Raw genomic sequence first — 21,361 nt, 5'->3', positions numbered from 1 at the left:
AAGACCCTTAACCAGAAATGTCAGAAATTATATCCTCGCTCACGGTTATTGTGTTGCCGTCGTTCTATCATTTCTTTGAACTTGATGTTGAACAAGATGAAGATTATACAAAACCATGTTAATCAAACAAGAAACTGAATGAATTGAATGACTTTAATGTTCCTTTTTGCAAATTCCTGATGTTTTGGAGTAATTCTCATTGGGGGCGCCAGTTGCATAAGTTAAACGTTGGACGAAATAGTTCAAAGTCAACTAACGTTTCCTCTTAGGGGACGGGGGAGGGGGGTGGGCACATTATTTGGTCGTTTTAGTTAATTTTTTGTATTTTTCTTTTGTTTCAACGTTATTAGCATAAATCAACATACCCAAAATCAAAAGAAAGACAAAAATTACCCGAGATAAAAAATTAACTACAACATATTCCTAGTCTAGAAGCCAGTCTAGAATTTAAACTTTGTGTGTACCCCGAGCCATGAAGGCGGAAATGGTATGCCTGTGGTTGACACACCCCTTTCCTAGTCTACCCCAGCCCAGTCCCCTCACTCTGATCCTACTGCCAAGACCATCAACAGTGGTTTGCTGTAGCTGTTTCTTTTCGCTCTAATTTGGTGAATTTGTCTGGCAAAATGAAGGAGAACGTCTTTCTCTTTATCCCTAACTTAATTGGTAAGTATTTGTGGTTCTTTTAGGTAAGATGAGTTGATTGTTATCACGGTTTTCCAAAATGACAGCTGTTCGGAGCAGATTTCAAAGCAACAATGATCGATCAGTGGTTCGATCCACACAGATGTACAGATCCTAAGCTAAATGAACAATTCGTTTCTTGTAGGTTATGCAAGAATCGTATTGGCTATCCTGTCGTTTTATTTTATGCCAACCGACTATATCGTCGCTACAATTATGTACCTACTCAGTGGTTTACTTGATGCATTCGACGGACATGCAGCACGATACTTTAATCAAAGTGAGTCTCTAGTGTTTTCTTTCGCAGTTGGTGTTAGCGTAAGTGTGTGCTCAAGAGGTTTAACAGTATTACAGTGGAGTTAAACCAATAGGGTGTGGGGAAGGTGCCTGGTCAAATGGAAGGAGCCGCAAGGGATCAGGGGAGCGCGGAAGGAAGTCATGACAACCCTTCTGATAAACTGCTAGATTCTCATGCTATATTTGCCTTGCAAGTGTTTGCGAATCAAAATGAGAATTGGAATATAAATATATAGGAGTCACTTGAGGCCTCACATTCCACACACTCCCTTATATGGTACTATCTTGTCCACAATTATTCAAGGTATTATTTATGAAAAGCTATGATATAATACTTATTTACAGGTACAAAGTTTGGTGCAATGCTGGATATGCTAACAGACAGGTAATTGACTCATGGATTACCGTAAACGACCTCATAAACACTCGGGGTATCTATTTAATTTAAGGGTCCAAGCTGAGGTGTTTAATAGATGGGAGATTTTAAAAGAGAGAGATGTTTATTCTCAGAGAACTGTAAAAAGCTCAACAAAAAATATCAAGACAGTTCAAAAATAGGGGGAATAGCTACTCCATCTTGATACATCTAGGCTGTCTAGAGATCCCTATCGCTTTTTTTAAATCCCAGCATCGATATCAGAAATTATATCCTTGCTCACGGTTATTGTGTTGCCATTGTTAGAGTCTATCATTTCTTTGAACTTGATGTTAAACAAGATGAAGATTATGCAAAACCATGTTAATCAAACAAGAAACTGAATCAATTAAATGACTTTAATGTTCCTTTTTGCTATTTCCTGATATTTTGGAGTAATTCTCATTGGGGGGCACCTATTCGACAGGGGGCGTTTAGTAGAGAGGGCTGTCTAGTGCAATATTATTGTATTACACAAACAGTTGAACAGCTGGCGGGGAAGGGGGCATTATTTTTTATTAGGTCAATTATGGTACTGGCACAATAACAAAGGTTTTTTCCCTAATATGGTGGGGAAATGTGGGGGGGGGAGGTGGGTTATGGGGGTGGCGTATGGGTTATTGGCATGGGGTCTTAAGTTTATACCATTAAGTTAGTATTGTAGCCTCCTTAATTAATCAGTAAATCTTTGGGTAAAAACAATGAAAAATACCAATTTAAATAAGACTTTGAAGGCTCCTTTAAGCTTTTGTTGAATTGTGGCTTACCACAATGAAGCAAGTATGATTATCCTGCTTCTCAATTTGTTTTTTCCAGCTAGTCAAAATGACTTTCAGACTAGTACATGCTACAGATTGATTGCCTAAAGGGCAAGCTGTAAAACTGACTTTCTTTGCACCCAGCTAATATATACAGTCACATACCTTTTCTTATTCAAACACTAGTATTGCGCGAGTACTCTGGATAAAGATTTTTGGGCAGATTTAGCAGAGGGCATATGCATTGTTAGCTCCCAATCTCTCCATCTGTGTAAAAAAAACTGTTACTGATTTATAACTGTTGACCTTGTTTCATGTTGAGGCAACATCTACAGTTGTACATTTTTGTCTTAAATTTAAATAGCAGGAACAGATTCAGATGTTTTGCTTTTGTAACATTACCAATTGCATAAATTTAACTCAATAATTTCAAATTTCAGATGTGTTACCACAGCATTGCTTGTAATACTGGGCCTTTTTTATCCAAAGTACATTTTCATTTTTCAAATGCTAATCTGCCTAGATATTGCTAGTCACTGGATCCATGTGCAAAGGTAAGTACCTTTACCTCTGTAATAAGTCCCCTCCCCCTTTCCCTCTCTCTGCTAGGCTGAGGCATTCACGGGGTTTCCAGTGGTGCCAACAGTTGACCTTCATGTGCTTCCAAGCTTTCCAGTCCTGTGCCAAAGTATGAATTTTGTGAGAAAGGGGAGGATTTTCTGGATTGATTAGCTTTGCAGCATATTCGTGGAATAGAATTTTCCATCCACCAGGTCTGGCTTTACCATGTGTCGGGTGGTACAGATTGTATTTAGAAATAGGGTCCCCGTGGAAGACAATGGCCCAGGATTTCTGATCTGTTGGGCTTTAAATAACTGATTGGGAAAGGGGGACTGTTTCCGTTCTATCATAGACTTCCTCATTGCTAACATGATCAGTATAAGAAACGCCAATCTGTATGATTCTTAAGACTGGTTTAGGGCTTATTTATAGAGAGATTATCGTATTATAGTGTAAAGACCTTTCCAGTGGACCATGTATTTGTACACATTCATAATGTGAATGTAAAGGATGTTTGGATGAGAAGAATAAATTTATTTGATTGGTTGAATTGAAAACTTACTTATTATCTCTGGATGGCAAAATTAATACCACGATAAGGCAGGGCAGAGTGGGGGTATTATTTTTCATTTTTTGGGATTCATGAGAATTATTATGGTTATTCATCATTCACATTGTACTGTCAACAACATTTTCTTTTAAAAAGATGATTTAAGCCATTGATGCAGAAAAGTGTTAATGATTTTCTTTTTTTCTTTTTCTTTAGTTCTCTACTGAAAGGTGGAGCAAGCCACAAGAAAATTGATCTGTCAGGCAACTTTTTTCTTAGGATTTACTACCACTCAAGGGTAATGCAAACTGTTGTTGAGCACAGATTAACCAATTCTTTGCCTTTGTCTTAGCAACTTACAGTGCGACAAACTCAACTGATGCTTTAATATTTAAGCAAATGCTCTTATTGTTGATTGACAAAAGTCAGACTCTTTTGTTTTGAATGTGATCTGTGATTGGCCAACATTTTAACACTGGTTAATAGTTTCTTGATTTGAACCATTTTTTTTTTGTCTAGGTGGTACTTTTTATTATGTGTGCAGGAAATGAGTTGTTTTTCTGTATGTTGTACTTGCTTCATTTTACCTCAGGACCAATTTGTAAGTACTACTATAATAATTTGTTTGTTTCCAGTTCACTTATGTAAACAACATTGCTTAAAACACCCAACACTTGTGTTCCCTAGACTGGTTGTGTTGTCACTAGAAAATAACCATACTCATCCTTCAGAGGGTCAAATGACCATTTTGAGGGGGGAGGGGGTCTTTCAGGGCAAAATTCCAAAGCCATACTGGAATTTCCAGTGGTGTTTTTTTTGGGGGGTGGGGGGGGGGGGTGGTGGCAGTGAGGAGGGGGTTGTTCAGAGTTATTCCAAAAACTTCTTCGTGCAGGGGTTTGAATATTTTCTAGAACGAGAATACTGTGGAGCCCTGAATTTATTATTATAATTTATTTTCCCGTAATATTATTGCTTTGAAATAAGTGACCCTTCCAGCCCTGAGAGAGGAAGTCATTGCAGCAGGATGACTGAAAATGTGGCCTTTTTTTCAGTGTCTATTGGAGGTGTCAAGTTTGGCATATGGGCTGCCTTAGCATGGCTGACTCTCCCCATCTGTTTTCTCAAGCAAGTAATCAGCATAATTCAACTGATTGTGGCATGCATCAATACAGCCCGCTTGGATGAGAGTGAACGAGAACGTGTGAACAAATGACTAGCAATGGAGGCTGGGGAATCAAATGAAATGCTGCTACAATGAACATGTACAGACTGACATCAGTTTTATTTAAAAGCTCTTGCTGGAAATGTGAAAGCTAACTTTTGTGATTAACCCAGCCTTCAAGATACTGACTGTGGAATTAATGTAGGAGGATCCCCAACAGGGTCCTTCAATCCTGTAATCCCATATGAGGTAAATACTTTAGTAAGCATAAATTAATAATAATTATTATTAATTAATAAAATTGATTATTTTAATTATTATATTATTTTATTTAAGTATCTTATTATTATTATTAATATTATATTATTATTATTTGTGGCCATCTGCTGGCACATTTTTGGTGTGTGAATGTAGACATGTTACAAAAGAAAACAACTTTGCTCAATTTCATCGTTATTTTAAAGAGCCTAAAAAAGAAAATTGTGTTATAAGGGGAACAACACAGCCCCCTAGCCCCTCCCTAAATCTGTGTATCTTTCGTTGCTTCTTGCCAGTGCATTTCACAAGATATTTTTCTCCTGGTGGGACAAATTGTGAAGGTATACCTGTTCTAGGTTTACAATATCCTGTGTACCAGAAACAGCAGAAACAGATAGTCATTTATTCATGCATTTGCAAGGAAAACTGTTTGCTATGAATCAATAAACATGTAGAGGTTTAATAGAGTTCCTTGTTTTCATTGTATAATTTATTTCCTGCACGGGTTTTCAGTGACAAGGACTGGCCTCCACAAGTTCCTAGAATTTCACAGATTTATTAAGGGAGAAGGCCGGGGTATAGGCATGTAGACTACAAGTAGTCCCTATTTTTCCTCAGGGATGGTAGAGCGCATGTGAAAATCACGCCATGTGAGAAAGGCGAGATGCGTTGGTGAGAGAGAAAAATGAGCATTTTTCTCAGCCTCGTACCTAGGCCAGTTCGCGCTATCTGCGTTACCAAAGGAGGCTTGGAACCGAGTGCGATGTGTGAATTTTCCCACCAAGCTTGACAGGTGATGTCACATCCGAAATGGCCGAGGACCACTGGGAACGAGGCTGCATTTTTCTCTCTCCCCGCCGCATCTCGTTTTTGCACATGTGGTGACTTTCACACGTGCTCGCGTTTCGCTAGGTCTAAAATGGGGACTACTTCTAGTCTATGGGGTATGTTCATCAGCTGAAAATCAAATCCCTCCTGCAATTTGTGTCACTTCCCCGGCGAGGACACCCTAATGAAAATGATGGGGATACTCGTCCTCTTGCTAGCCTCTTCCAAGCATTTAGATTGTGGGGATGACGCAAAGGAAATCGGAGTAAGGTCATTTCTTTTGTTCTCGTATGCGCTGCGTAATCTTCAGGGCCAAGGGACCGGGTTTGATACCTTCTATTTTATAAAACGTAATAAAGCGTTGTTATGACAAGGAGGAATTTGATACTGATCGTTCTTAGGGCTTTTAAAAAGATTAAATAGGATATTATGATATTATGTGTTCGTGAGGAATGGCCTTTCAAATATTTGAAAGGAGGTATCAATCATAGTCTACAAGAAGTCATTCAGGGTTAGACACTGATTTTTTATTGATTTTGTGTCTAGATGGTACTTTTTATTATCGGTGTAGGCAATGAGTTGTTTTTCTGTACGTTGTACTTGCTTCACTTTATCTCAGGACCAATATGTAAGTACTATACAGTTCTGTACACGTAAAGATTAAGATTTTGTTTGTTTACACTCCAGTTATGTGGACAGAAATTGCCTACAAATTACCAACATTTTTCTGAGTTTGATTCAGCCTTTTAGCCATATTATGTCCACATACAAATTCTCCAGACTGATCTCCATACATGTCCTCGAATTAGTTGAGCGAATTTGATAGTGATCAAGGCATTTTCCATTTGTTGTAAATTTTAGTAATTCTCTTAACCTTTTCTCTTTATTATAATGCATTGGTAATGTTTGGAGAAAATTAAGGTTGATCACCTTTGGACTTAATTAGAGGGTTGATGTTAACAAGAGACTTTTGGTTGATAAACCCACATCTATTTATTAGTACATATACTATACAGTGGTTAAATTATAAGTGAACTCATGAACCTTTCAGTTAGAGAGATTAAGAGTCACATTTACGGCAAAAAGCGAATGTCAGATTGAAGTTGAGAATTTCTTAGAATAGAAAATAAGCAGATAAAACTGTCCAGAAGTATTCTTATGGATAAAACTGGTGTGAAAAAACTACTTATTTTTTAGTGGAAGTAACAAAAAGTAAACAAAAGTTGGTCATGTGGTACAAATTCACATTTGCTGTTTGGTGTAAACATGATCTGTAATCTCTCTATTAATATTAGATTAGTTTGGAAATTTAAATGCTCGTACCCACCCCATAGAGGGTTACTGCAGGCGATCAAGGAGGGGTCTCATGCAGAGCAAAACTTTCAGAAAGCAAAAACAGAAACTACATGCAGTATACAGGAATTTCCAGGGGGCCAAGAACCTTAATTTTACCAGGTAGTATGTTCATGAACTGGAAAAAATTTAAAAGGCTGTACATAATTAACAGAAATAATGACAGTGTTGCAATCATGTTCGAAGCTGGGTTAAGATAACCCGGGGTTAGTGCGAAATTTGAACTCAGATATGAGAGTTTAGTTTAAAAAAGAATAGAGAAAATTATCGGAGAGAGTGCTTTTGATAAAAAAATAAAGAATCCCGGGTTAAAATTTAACCCCGGGTTAGCGCTAACCGGCGTTAACCGGGAGGGGGAAGGGAGTTGTTGTCTCCTTCTTAGATGACCACCTTCCAGTCCACAGACTGACCCTAACAGATCCATGTGGTAGCTTGCCTGACAACCGTCGTGGGGAGGGGACGCTTACCAGTAGATTTTGAAATCTTTGTCCTTGAAAATGCGGTTTCTGGCATTAATCAGTACTTTAACTGCTGACACTCAAGCGAATGTTTGTGTCTTTTGTATTTTTTGCTTGGCTTTTGTCATAACGGTAGCTTTTAGGCATACCTTATTGCTGCTTAATCTGGCGAGACAGTATTTCGCGGGGTTTTATGTTCGCAACTTCAATAGCCGAAATATGAAAAAAAAGGCATGAAATTTCGCGATTCAAGCATTCTCAACCTGGTTTTCTAACTTGTCTAGATAAGTAAACTGGAACAAGCAAAATGCATTATTTGGAAATAAACTTCAAAAGTAATTGTCATTTGAAAATTAACTTTTAAGTTTATTACAACGTGGATAGGCTTTGCGTTTGTGTATTTATCTATACATATTCTGTTTTTTTACTACCTTTTAATCCTTATTTTTTATGTGATTTGAATTTTCTATATGGGCATTAAATTTCACGAGGACTTTTATTCGCGGGTCTCTAATTACAGCTCTCCTCTCGTAAGTAGACAGCTCTAGACTGCTTGCAGTCCGCCTTTTTCTTAAAATCCGTCTAGTTCTTATCTTACCCAACGCGATTGCAAACCACGACGTTGTTATTACAATTACGCCCTCATTTCTCGCGGCTCGCGGCTTAATTCGCCACTCGCGTGCTTAGGTTTCGCGTACAGTAACTTTGCAAAGAAAAATAAGAGACTGCTCGCAGTCTAAGACAGCTCTACATACGGCCACCTTCACAAAACCCCGTTTTTCTCAACTCCCATACAAACTCTGTAGTTTCACATTCCCGACCGGCTCCAGTTACGGGCACCTTTTTTGCGTCCCGAGAGTGTCCGCTCACGGGCGCATCCACTGTAGTACTAACAAGGCCGCAGTTTCAGTTTAGGGAGTTCGACCCGAACCACCGCCCCAGAATGACGTCATTTAAGCTACCTCTATCTCCGTCATCCTTCCCTGATATATTACCTTAAGATCCGACGACGGCTACGGGAACGCCACAAAAGCAATAGGTTTAGATTAGTAAAACAATTTTGCGCGTGCATCACGCTTTTTTGTACATTTCTTTGTCGTCACTGCACGACTACGACGTGAAAATGCCTAATTTCACGATGTACAGAGGAAGTACACAAGCGACGACGAGATTTCCTCTCTCTTTCTGAACTTGGTTATGGTTGTTGGGAACTCGCCTTTGGGAGGGTTCGCCTACATTTGACGAAGTTAGTGTTTTTGGAGTAATCGCGATGAAGATTGAAAGAACGCAAACTCACTTTTTCAGCGACGTTTTCACTGCCATCGCCGTCCTCGGATCTTAAGGTCCCTATTTAATTGAAGTAGACGTAATAGAACCTCCACTTCAGGTCTTCCTGTTTTCAAAGCGTCTTTAACTGCGATGATCTCCTCCTCTATCCTGCCGTGCAATATCTCTTTAGCCCGGAGCCCCATTACGGATGGGCTCCTGCTTTAGCACACTAACAATATGGACACGTGTATTTTCCCTTTCATCCATGCGTTGAAAATTCGAAAGGTGCAAAGTTTTGTCAGCGCCTTTGTGTGTGGATCGATCGAGACTAAGGGCATGCCCGCACGAATTCGGACAATTTTGAACCCGCTTATTTTTTATCGGATTCGCGTAGACTGGCCGCCTTAAAGCGCTTTGGAGAGCGGTTTCGGTGAGCGGATTCACTGGTTTCGTGTGGACGGAAGGCCGATTCGTGTGAAAAAGTGCGCGGTTTCAAAAATATCCGGATCCGTGTTACCCTGGGTACCAGAGGTTTTTCTCGCGTGCGGTGGGAATTTTCGGTGTTGGCCGAAGGCCGACACATCTTTGGCCGTAGGCCGAAGCCGCCGGAAAAACTTTTCACGCGGGCCACTATAAAGACTTGACAGAAACCGGAAACCGCGCTAGAAAAGTCTCTGGCATCCAGGGTAGATCCATGTGGACATCTATTCAGTGTGGAGTCCAATTCGGGTCTATAATCATACGAGTGTCGGTTTCACCTTCTTGCAACTTTCATTTGTTTAACACCGGCTCCAAAGTGGATTTAGGCCATGTCCTCACAAATCAGGGCATTTTTGAAACCTCATTTTATTTATCTGGATTCGTGAGAGCCGGGCTTAAACCGCTCTGAAGGGCGGTTTCAAAACAATGCGGTTTCGGTGACTGGATTCACTGGTTTCGTGTGGACCGAAGGCCGATTCGTGTAAAACTACTTTAGTAGGCGGTTTCAAAAATATCTGGGTCCGTGTAAACGTAGCCTAACTCTATTCCGTGTTTAATCAACGGCTTAATCGTAATTGCTTGTTGCGAATTTGGTCTGTACGTTGACGCGGGCAGCCATCCCTGACAGTAATGTAGCTAGGAGCTCGTTATGTGATTACTCATTAGATCCCTGAAGTCATGTACGTCACTGGTCTCCACTAAAACGTGACCTGGATAGATTCCCCCAAATAACTAGCCTATGCAGGCTACCAAATACCTCAATATAAGTAATAATATTACTTATAATATAATAATAATTAATTTAATAATAATTAAAGAAGAAAACGGGAACGAATCTTCAATATTTTACTGATTAAGCCGGTAAGGGTTTTTATCTGCCTTCTTTATTTCAACTATTATTAAGTTTCGGGTGTGGTCCGGGCTTGGGTAGATTCCCTTTACACCTCAGAACTTCTATTAGTAAGTTATATATCGGCAGGTTAGATTAGAAATGGGAGTCGACTAAAATTTACGGAAATTTCAAAATGAGAGCGAATGACGAGGAAATTTCATGGGTAAATTATCCCTGAAAATCCAAAAATCAGAAAAATCCAGTTTCACAAGCTAGTCATTCAAGCGAAAATGAATTCCGTTAACAAATTTGACCGAAATTGAAATTTGCGGTAAACGATTTTCGGAAATTCAGCAAGAGGCTGTGCACTTTTTGGGAATTAACGGATATTAGTTTGTGTTATTCATTCTCTTAAGTCGCGTTGCCAATTATGAATTTTGATATATCGAAATCGCCCCAAATCGGGTCAGTCTTTTTAACTTAATAATTCTCTTTTGTTATTCAGATCAGTGAAACACGTTCGTGTGCGATATCACATTGCAATAAACAATCTATGACGAATGGACGAATATATGACGTCTTCATCAGGTGCTGCTTTTAATTTTGCCTCATGATCCAACGCACCAATGTTGTTGTCAACAGAGACTAAAAACCCCAAGCAGCTGCCCAAGTAGCAACAAAATAACGAGCATGGCAAATGTGAGGACAAGTTGCACGCCAAATTTGAGGTAGGATTATGGTCATATATCTACGCTAGAAATTTCAAAGAAACGGTTGCAATCAAGCAAGAACTGTTTTGGCCATAACATTGTGGATTGAAGCACAAAATTACTGCATGTTACACGATGTAACTGTACAGAGGCATTCAATGTCAATTTTCGGAAAATATCTGTTCGGAAGACGATTTGAGATCTAGAGTTTTCGAAACATTTGTTGTAACATTTCTTGCTTGCCTGCCTCTCCTGCGATTTTCGAACATCTAAAAAATGGTATAATTGCCCATTTTTACCGATTTTTACCCTAAAAAGGTCACCTAGAATTTTCGGGAACCTTTTTTCTGGCTGAAATTTTCGAACAATTAAGACTAGACTAGACTTTAGCTAAGAAATCCGAACAGATGAAAAATTTTTAGGGGATAAAAAATATGCCTATATCTACCGTTTAAATACAAAATACGTTTAACAATGCTATGTTGAAGTGTTTTTGAACTATCCAGTCTCGTTGGGTGCCCCCGACTGTAGCTTTTGAGAGCCAACATTACGAATTTAAACAACGAAAGAACAGAGGTTATTTGTGTTTGAAAATCAGTATTCAGGTACGGTTTCGGCGCTAATCTGTGCCGTTAAGAGCAGAATGTAAGCTCTCAGAAATAAATGCAAGCAAAGGTACTATGTTCATGAGTACTGTTGAACGATTGATCTGCTTTTCTTTGAGGAGCAGTAATTCACGTTTTCAGATAGTGGTTTTGTTGTGATCAAAATCGACCCCAAAACCCACCTTTAAAGTTCGTAGTTATTCGAATAAAATGAGCGCTCAGTTTTCTGTAACTCAGTATAATTTGTAACATGGGGAAATTGAGTGCCTTTTTTTCGACTAAGGAAAATGTCGTTTTGGTTCAGTTCATGTTTAAAGGAAAAAGCAATCGGTAAATTTTGGGCATAAGATTGTTCTCTAACAAAGAGTTTCTGAGTCTTCTACCCTCAAAATAGTCAGTTTAAAGGTCCGAAAAGTTTATGAAGCGTATTTAGCTTTCAAAAGCGTTGCCGGCAAATGAGTCTTGTAAGCAGAACGAATGACTAATGTTTCTAAACATGGGAAGTTGACAAAACGTGTGATATTTCATATTAGTTGGCTCAGACCAAAGACTTGTTCCATCATCATTTGAAGTGATAATGTAATTATAAGCAACAACCGCAGAATACAAATTCTGTAAAAACAATGAAAGTGTAAAGGTTGAGTAATATAAGGAGTTGAAGTACAATAGATATTGAAGAACAATGCGCCAAGTCAAAAGACATAAAGCACGCAAACATACGAAAGGCAGACCATGAGTCACATTAACATACAGGACTTCAATTGATTGATGTAGTACCTGGGTCTTTTTATTCTTAAAGAATACAAAAAAATTATTTTACCTTTTGTTGGAAATTGGCAGTTTCTCAGTCAGTGATGCTGACATAGGAATAAGGGCAATGATCAGAGTTGAAAAAGTTTTTGGAATATTATGTAGGAGCTCTACGTTCTGTTTCTTTGTGCATAGCCTGCAGAACACGCCTTGTTTTTTTCGTTTTTAATACAAGGCGAGCGAAGGGGAAAGGCGCAGAGGCACGTGTCTCGCACTGCACACCCGCTTCGTGGTTCGTTCCCCCCAAAACGCGAAAAAAGTGCACCTATTCTGCAGGCTTTAGTCAAACCCCGTTAATACGGACACTGAAGGGGCCATAGAAAGTGTCCGTATCCGTATTAAGCGGTTCGAATTAAGAGAAAGTCTAAGGCCGGGCTTTCTTTCCCCAGGGACAAAGCAAAATGTCCTTAATAATGAGGTGTCCGTATTAAGCGGTTGTCCGTAAGGCGGGGTTTGACTGTACTTTGCGCTTTGCGCGTGGAAAGAAGACGCTTGCTTGTTTTCCCTGAGAGGCGTCATTACATATCCCTGACCGGAAATGTTGTTTAAAAATTTGTTAAGTGTTTTGCAACTTTCCAAGAATTAATTCACCAGAGTCTTCTTTTATAAACGATGAATTACATGGAAGTAGTAGAACGCTTTCTAACTGGAAGCAGAGTACAGTGAGAGGAGCGTGGCCCTGCTTCAGGCCTCGGTTGATTTGTCAATATTATTCAGAAAGGCTTGAGTACTTCGCGATACACCCATGATAGTTATAATTTATTGAGGGAGCATCTACTGTGCTAAGATCCAGCTAAACAAAAAACTTATCATGTTTTTGGATAAATTACTATTTAAGCTGAAAGTGGGGGAGATACGATGCTTATAAATCGATGGAAGGGTCGATAGACATTTAATTGCAATAACGTTGGCAGAGAAAAGAATTTTTAAAGGCAACTGAAAAAGGCTAAATTGGAATAAATTAGGCACACTCACTACATTCAGAAAGAATGAAGACGAAAACATCTTCAAAGAGTTTCCAATTTACATCCTTTCAACTTAATTCTCTCAACTCAACTTATGTCAGAACTAAAGTATTATACTTATCTGCGAAACTGTTTTCAAGATTATCAAATATCGAAACGTTATTTGCATGACTAATTAATATTTCTTTTTTGGCGCTTTTTGAGTGTGCCGTAAGGCGTATGATTAACTCTTGCGACTGTTATGTATACACCTGTGTTAAGCTAAATAATGTATTGCGCTCTCTCTTAGTCCAAGGTCAGACGTCAAACTTCTGGCAAACTTAAGTCCCCACCTAATGCTAATAAACGATCGAAGAACAATATATTTTGCTCATTTTAGGTTAGGTTCGTCACCTGTGAAATTTGACGTTTGTTCCGGGCCTTATGGCCCTTAAATATAAGAACTACATAATGAACAACAACGGAAAGATGTTTAAAAGAGTGAGGATATTATACCGCACTACAATTTCAAGTCGTAGACTTAAGACCCTTGTGAAGGTTGTCATATAACATTCTTTCTTCCAATACATTATTAACTGAGCGTGAGGGCAAGATACATCCATATTGGCCAAGTTCTTCTTTTTGAGTGTTTTTAAAACGCAAAAACAAAACGATGTCAATATTCAGCCATGTGGGCGAACAAACTTTGTCAGTAAAGTATCATTCTCGGAGACCCAGGGGCAGGGAGATAAAGGGGGCGAGGGAAAGTCTAAACGGGCGGAAAATATATATGGAACGAAGAAAAGTAAAGAACGGCGAGAAGAGAGTACTAAAGCGCTGACGTCACAAAAACGAAATTTCTGAAATTATGGGATTTGTCAGGATATTCTGAAAGAACAATGTCCAAGAGGCCTACTTACCAAAAATGAGCATTTCGGGGCAAATTGTCTCTGAGATGTTAGCCGGTTAAACTCAAAAAAATTTAGAAGGGTTTGTATGGAGTTTTCTAAGCATAACTGGGCTACGATCTCAGGGACAATTTGCCCAGAAATGCTCATTTTTGGCAAATAGGCCTCTTGGGCATTGTTCTTTCAGAATATCCTGACAAATCCCATAATTTCAGAAATTACATTTTTATGACGTCACACTTTAGTACTCTAGAGCCCCTGGGGACAATGTCTTACCAGACCGGTTCCAAACGGTCGCCGCCGTTCTGGCTTCTGATTGGTGCCAGAAAAACACAAGTTTTCCGGCACCAATCAGCCCCTGGGTCTCCGAGGATGGTAAAGTATTTGTTTATGGCCAAAACAAAATCTTTTCTTGGCGGGACAAGGCGGGAACCCCGAACGCACACTGAGATCAGTTCTCCCAGCAGCTCTGCGTATCATTCCAATATTAAGGAATTTTATTTTCCAATTAGGTTTACCAGACATGATTTTATTGCTCTGTGCCTGGCAATATTAATTCCAGTGACTTGTATAGTCCTTACAATGGTGTCTGTTCTACCGGCATTGGGAGCACCTCCATTACCTGACTTTCAAGATCCCACTAAAGTAAGTAACTTTAATTTCGGGAGACCAGAGGAGCCTGCAATCCTAATCTCCAAATTGGTATGAATGGAATGCATAAAACGCAATCTGACCAAGCGCTTTACGACGGTCTGTTACGTGAAACGTTCGCAAAGCAAAGCGTCTGCCCTTGGGGCAAGAGGGTTGTTGTCCTTTGATCGATCTCGACGACGTTCCCTAACCTTTTGTTATTACTAGTAATTAAGCCATTATTAGGTTACCGGCATAAAACTGTGGTGAAAAGAAGATATAAGGGAGCTTAAACAAAAACGTTTTTGAAGTCACGAGGTCTTCGTTACAAATAAGGCTGAGTGGCTCTGGGAAGGAGAATGACAGTTCCTATTTCAAGTTAAAACAGCAAGGAAGCACACACTACCAAACTTTGCGGTATTGCCAGTGTAAGTTTTGTCTCCGATTTTCTTTGTTGCACGCGTGCAGGGACCTTCTCCTCCCTTTCTCTTCCTCTTTGCGCCTGTCCGCAGGGTACAAATTCATACTCGTAGCGATAAGCAAATTACCCAGCCTGGCACTAATTCATCTTATTTCGGTCAACCGTACCTTGACCGAAATAAGACATCTTTTAAAATCAAAACTTTTGCTACGCATTCTTTGGTATACAATGTGTTTTTAATAATGTGGCTTTATGTTCTTCTAGGGATTTGAACCCAGAGGTACAGAACTGAGTAACGAGATTTCAACTTATGAGAATTTCGTTAAAGCTCTAAACATCTCATCGCCCTTGCGGACGTCATTGTCTACACAAGTCGGAAATGAAACAGGTCAAGCACCAGCAAAGCGCAAACGACGCTCATTACAGCAACTACAGGGCTCACTACAACCGCCTTTCTATGATGTCGTTTCTGAGTCTATGGTGTTCGTCTTTAAAGCTTTAGATCCAAAAGAGAACTTGTTTGATGCACCGAAACTAAGAACCATCTGTACCATGGACAATAAAATTGTGCGTTCAAGCCCATCATTTACGACATACTGTTATAAATTTAACGATGGGTCTACAACACAGTGTTATTCCAGCTGGAACCTTGGAAATTACGTCGCGTTACTAAACAACCGTACCTCGTGTCAGATGATAACAGATGATGATGTCTCGAAGGTGAAAATCTTGATGAGGAACTGTTCGACTTATTTTCTGAAGCAGACTCTGAAGCGTGACTGTAAGTACCCAGATTTCTCTAGAAATGAAACTGTGAGCTCCAACTGCCCATCTGTGCCTGCCCAATGCCTCAAACACTCTGCAGTGTACAATATTTTTCAGTATCTTGTAGACAACGAGTTCATGAATACACCAGACAATGATTTTCTGAAATACACTCTCTCCATTCTTCCTGTGGCTTATGAACTGAAAGCCTTTTATGATGAGATGTACGATAGACTAAAGGATGACACACATGTAAGTCAAGGAGTAGAATTGGTGACCTTCAGGTTTTGGGGATACAAGTACAAGAAATTCAGTGACGAGCTTTTCGTGGAGATCATCTTCCCAGCTCTGGCTTTGATCGTTGTCTTTGGCGTGATGTGGACATTCCTTGGATCATTCATACTTACATTTTGTGGCCTGTCTTGTGTAATTTACGTAGGTGGTCTTTCTTATTTTCTCTACAACTTTGTATTTCGTATGGATTTTTTCCCTTTCCTTAATATTCTAACTCTGGTATTCTTGGTGGGAATTGGAGCAGACGATGCGTTTGTGTACTATGACATATGGAGACAGTCAAGAGCTGCAAACCCCGACGCGAACATAATGCAGTTGACACTGAACTCGTTACGCTATTCTGCTCTCTCTATGCTGGTTACAAGTTTGACTACTTCATCAGCATTTTTCGCCGGGATATCTTCCACAATCACCGCCATTAAGTGTTTTGGTATATTTGCTGGCACATCCATCTTGACAAACTACCTTCTGATGATCACATATTTTCCGGCTTGTGTCGCCCTGCATGAGAAGTGGATCATGAAGTATAACGATGGTCATAGCTCAGAATCTCAAACATCAACAGAGGTGGCTGTTGAGGAAGTGGCAATGCCAGTGGCCCAAGACATGATTGAGCAAAGAAACGCGGTGAGCAACCACAAGACAGCTGATGATGTTAAAAAACACCGAAACACCTGCATTCTGCAAGTGATTGATTTCCCTTGCTCCCTCGCGGTTTCAGCCAAAAGTGCGGTCCAAAAATTCAGTTCCAAGTTTTTTGGTCGTTGGTTACCATTCGTCGTCATCAAGTTTTATTGGATTTGGATAGCCTTACTCATCGGTCTAACCGCTGGCTTCTTGTGCGTTACCTTTTACAAACCCGGACTTCAGTTGCCAGAAAGTGATGAGTTCCAAACATTTGCCTCTTCTCATATGCTAGAAAACTACAATTTAAACTACAAGAGTTTCTTTAGGTTCGAGCAGAGCGGAAGCATGGTTGTAGAGCTGATATGGGGAATTAAACCTGTAGATAACGGCAACTACTTTAACCCAGATGACAAAGGAACGTTGGAATTTGATGAATCATTCGGTGCCGACCTCTTTTCCGAAGAAGGACAAAAGTTCATTCTTTCGGTCTGTAAGTCTGCTGAAAAGCAATCATTTTTTGGTGCATTTGCTGCGGGCACTGTGGATTGCCCGATTGAGGGTTTAATTGCCTTATGTAAAGCTGGTCCAAACCCATGTTGCGGAAACTACAGCTTTCCATTTCCAGCTGATGTCACCGAGAGATGTCTTCTTGAATTTGCATCGCGAGGTAATGAATCAGGCTTACTGTTTGATGCTAAGAGCAAAGCAATTAAGGGTTTCAGACTGGTCATTTCCACCAACCAACCTTTTTCAACAGCCTTTTCGGTGATAGACAAAGTCTACGACGAAGTGACATCTTGGTTGGAAGGTCAGTTGTCTAATGCCCCTCCTGGTCTGAAAAACGGCTGGGCGAGTAGTTGGGGATTCCGATTTTATGGTCTTCAAATTGGCCTCTCGCGTGGCACCTATTCATCCCTGGGTATTTCGGTGGCCGCATCATTCAGCATCATGTTGCTCACAACACTCAACATCTTTATCAGCATCTATGCCATCGTCACAATTATTGGAATTATTGCGATCACCATTGGATCTCTTGTATTAGCTGGCTGGCAACTTAACATATTAGAGTCAATTATCATGTCAGTAGCTGTCGGACTGTCAATTGACTTTACCATGCATTATGGTGTGGCTTACAGACTGGCACCAGACAAAAGCCAAAGAGAAAGCAGGGTACGTTACTCACTGGCTCACATTGGATCAGCGATCACGATGGCAGCACTTACAACGTTTCTGACAGGTAAGTGTTTTAATCCTAAGTTCATGATTTTCTCTATTCATTCCTCAAATATTCTCAGTGTGACTCTTTTAGTTTACTGGGACTGAGACGTTATTTTCTTGTGCAAAATGGAGATAAACGTAATTGCCGAGACATGCAAGGTTTACAAAGAGAACAATGTTGGGGCATTAGTGGCCAGGATCGACCCAGGTTCTTAACCCGCAGGGGATGCCGTGGGGGTTTTTCCTTGAACTCTAGTCTATCCTACCATCAAAAACTAACGCTCCCCACTGATTAAAGTGCGATCTGGAACGCGGACGCACGAACGCTTGTAAAGGTGTTCTGTAGACAACCTCGTGCTCAAGGCTTTTCGCTTTGAAAATTGGGGAGGCTCCTCCCATGGTTTTAATGGAATAGTTCGGCGGAAGAGGTTGTTCTTTAAAGTTTCTAAGTTGGTGAACAAATAAAATTTACACCTTTACCTTTTTTTACAATCAAACGATGCATGTCGGCTATCGCCAAGTGAGTCCATTTATTTCTTTTGTTTGGTTTGTAACTTAATATCAGATATTTTTAGGTAATACCAAACGTGACAATGTAAGGCCAGGGTAACAAAGCAAGGGATTTTCTTGTCGTTCAACTAAAAACCAGTTAATCGTATTTTTTAGGACTGATGCTGATGCCTACAACAGTTTTAGTGTACTTGCAGCTTGGTCAGTTCCTGATGTTTGTCATGGTGTTCAGCTGGCTTTATTCAACCTTCAGTTTCTTAGCCATCTGTAATGTGATTGGTCCAAAGAATGATTTTGGACAGCTCAGCATAGCTCGTCTGTTCGCGCATTGTGGGCGTTGTCTACGCCGAGTTAAACCAAAAGACAGTGAAGAATTTCAAGAGACAAATGAGCTGGGAAAGGTGGAGCCTAAAGACTCTTCAAACCCTATCAACGAGAATGAGCTAGGCAACGTTAAAAGTGACTACATGAATAAGCAAGACACGGTTAATTTTGACCATTCGGATGAACCAGAAATTGTTAAACCTGCTCACATCGATGAACCAGACACGGTCAAGTTTGACCACATAGACGAGCCAGAAATTGTTAACCCTGCACACATCGATGAATCAAAGATTGAACAAGCGGATGAGAAGCATACTGAGATAAAAGACTTAGGCATAGTCAATAAAGGTGCTGATAGTGCAGATGAAATAAACACCGCTCTCTGAAAACTAAAAAAATACCACATGAAGGTTGTTTTAATTGCTCAGGTGACCAGGAGCGGATCTAGGGAGAGAGGGTTCTTGGGTTCCCCACCACCCCTTATTCATTCCTCCTCTTACCCCAGAAAACTGTTCTTTGAAAGGAGTCCAAACCTCCTACCTCCCGTACTTTGTATTCGGGGCTCCCATCCCCTTTTTAGGCTTCTTCCCTTTAGCCTTTTCTTGATTGTAAAATATTTAGCATTGTTATGTAATCTTTCCCGTATTTCTCCCGGCTCCCACCTTTTTAGAACTCCCACCTTCCGCCCTTTCCTCTCCAGTCTCCCATACTTATCCCACCAGGAGCCCACCTCCTCTTCTCCCTGGCCCCCACCCCTCTCTCCTCCCCTATTTCTTTAATTAACCTGAATTACAACTTTAAACTTGAAGGTGAACGTCCTCCTATCAAAATGCTAGATCCGCCCGCTGGTGCCGTAATAACTTTGTAAACAAGGTAGACTCCAGACGCTCATCTGGCTCACAAAATCCACAGGCATCCCAAACTCACCAGGTGAGTGCTTGGTAATACATTTAGTAATACTTCATGACCGAAAAATTCATTGGGTTCACAAAGACACAAGAACACAAATAATAGCATAAGCATGTTTATTCTGTTCCTTTTCTCCACAATAAGGTATAGGCTGCAAGACTCCCATTTTAACCCTACAGATTGTTATGTTGTTCATATTATTAGGTGTATTACCAAGTGCTCACATAGTGAGTTTAGGCTTCTTGTACAAAATCAAGATAATACCTTTCTCCTTGTACATTTATTTATTTTGTCTTGCAATGAGTGGATAATTATTCCAATTTACATTATTTTACACAAACATGTAGTACATAATAGCAGCTCAAATAAAAATTAAGATTTGATACGCTGAAAAATATGAAATTGCTTAGAAATTCATACCATTATCTCTTTTTTGATACTTCAAAAAGAAAGTTCAGAGATTTATTCACGCTTATGTCTAAACGTCTACTTATGGTCGACATGTTTACTTGCCGGGTCAAAAATCAGTGGAATTAAGGTTTGGTAGTATTAGAGCTGGAGATTATTCAGTTTTCCTTATTAGCAAGGGCAATTTAGTGGCAAAAACAAAATGCCTACTACATAAATACTGTACTTATTTTGAACTTAGCATAATAATTCAGGACTAAATTGAAGAAGCTCGCTTCTTCACTACCCCATATAAAACCACATAGTCATTTATAATATTATCATTAAGTTTTTATTGTCAAAAAAGCAAAATGTCAATAAAGGCACAATCAATTTTGTAAATAGTTCCTTTGCCACAGACATTCAAAATGTGTCACATGGTCATTTATATGTTGATTGCATGAATAGTAAATTATTATTTGCTTATTTTAAAATAATCATAAGTAATTTACCAACATTTTCAACAAATAAAAGAATGTTAAGTGTTAAATGCCACAAATGTTATGCTGAACCTCTTTTTCTCTAAATATCAAAGTTGAGGGAAGAGGGGCACATATTAAGGGGGGGGGGGGGGGGCAGGCCTCCTGCCTCATTGACTTTTCTCTTGCAAGACTAAAATTTTGGCTCTTTTACGGCTATCGGTTAATTTTTTTCAGTTACGGTTAACTAAAAAGTTAAAAATTGATTTCTTTTTTTGAAAGAGTTAAATATTAATAAACCTGTATTTTTTGTATCTTCAAAGCAAAATAAAGGTCTTAGGATCATCTCGGGATAAAATGAAGTTTTTCTCTTGAAAATTTTTAACATTTGATAGATCATACCGATTTATAAAGTATTCCATTTTTAATATTATTTTACGCATAGAAATGTCAATAGTCAATTTAAAAATATTTGTGAGAAAGCAAAAGCAGACACGCGAACGCCTAACTCAAGGCAGGGGGGAAGGACATTCATCATAACAGAAATGGCCGTTTTCACACTAGAGACGGAAATTCGTGTGCGAGATGGGTTATCCGTTTGATAATTTGCGTCAGATAGGTAATACGTCTTAATTTTGAATGAACAATCCGCCTGACTTTATCCGTCAATTTTGACGGACAGTTTGAAGATGGATTATCCGTTCCAGATAGCCTGTGTACAGCCGCCGCCCCCCCCCCCCCCCTTCCCTTCAGAAAAAATCGGAGAATAGGTGTCTGTGGGGGAGGGGGCGACTGTGCACAAGCCATGCCAGTCTCAGACGGATAATCCATCTCTAGCTCTAGTTTAAAAACGGCCAATAACACAATTCCCGTCCGTGTCTAGTGTTTTTAATGATAGCGAAGGAATGTACTGAA

General features: G+C 39.7%; 2 protein-coding genes across 2 annotated transcripts; both read left to right on the top strand.

The window, feature by feature from the left end:
- Nucleotides 1-555: 555 nt before the first annotated feature.
- LOC140952723 (CDP-diacylglycerol--inositol 3-phosphatidyltransferase-like) lies at nt 556-7,823 on the top strand. Its single transcript, XM_073402162.1, has 7 exons — nt 556-666; nt 830-964; nt 1,327-1,366; nt 2,595-2,708; nt 3,482-3,563; nt 3,785-3,866; nt 4,318-7,823. The coding sequence occupies exons 1-7, from the start codon at nt 627-629 to the stop codon at nt 4,476-4,478; spliced, it is 654 nt and encodes a 217-aa protein (XP_073258263.1). The 5' UTR covers nt 556-626; the 3' UTR covers nt 4,479-7,823.
- Nucleotides 7,824-10,447: 2,624 nt separating this feature from the next.
- LOC140952359 (protein dispatched homolog 1-like) lies at nt 10,448-20,505 on the top strand. The gene is made up of 4 exons (XM_073401779.1): nt 10,448-10,633; nt 14,395-14,527; nt 15,198-17,856; nt 18,504-20,505. Exons 1-4 carry the CDS (start codon nt 10,596-10,598, stop codon nt 19,055-19,057), a joined length of 3,384 nt encoding a protein of 1,127 aa, XP_073257880.1. The 5' UTR covers nt 10,448-10,595; the 3' UTR covers nt 19,058-20,505.
- The last annotated feature ends 856 nt before the right edge of the window (nt 20,506-21,361 follow it).

The sequence above is a fragment of the Porites lutea genome, chromosome 11 (genome assembly GCF_958299795.1).
Source record: "Porites lutea chromosome 11, jaPorLute2.1, whole genome shotgun sequence".
Classification (NCBI taxonomy): domain Eukaryota; kingdom Metazoa; phylum Cnidaria; class Anthozoa; order Scleractinia; family Poritidae; genus Porites; species Porites lutea.
Note: the sequence above shows the minus strand (reverse complement) of the source record. Positions and strands in the feature narration are given on the sequence as shown.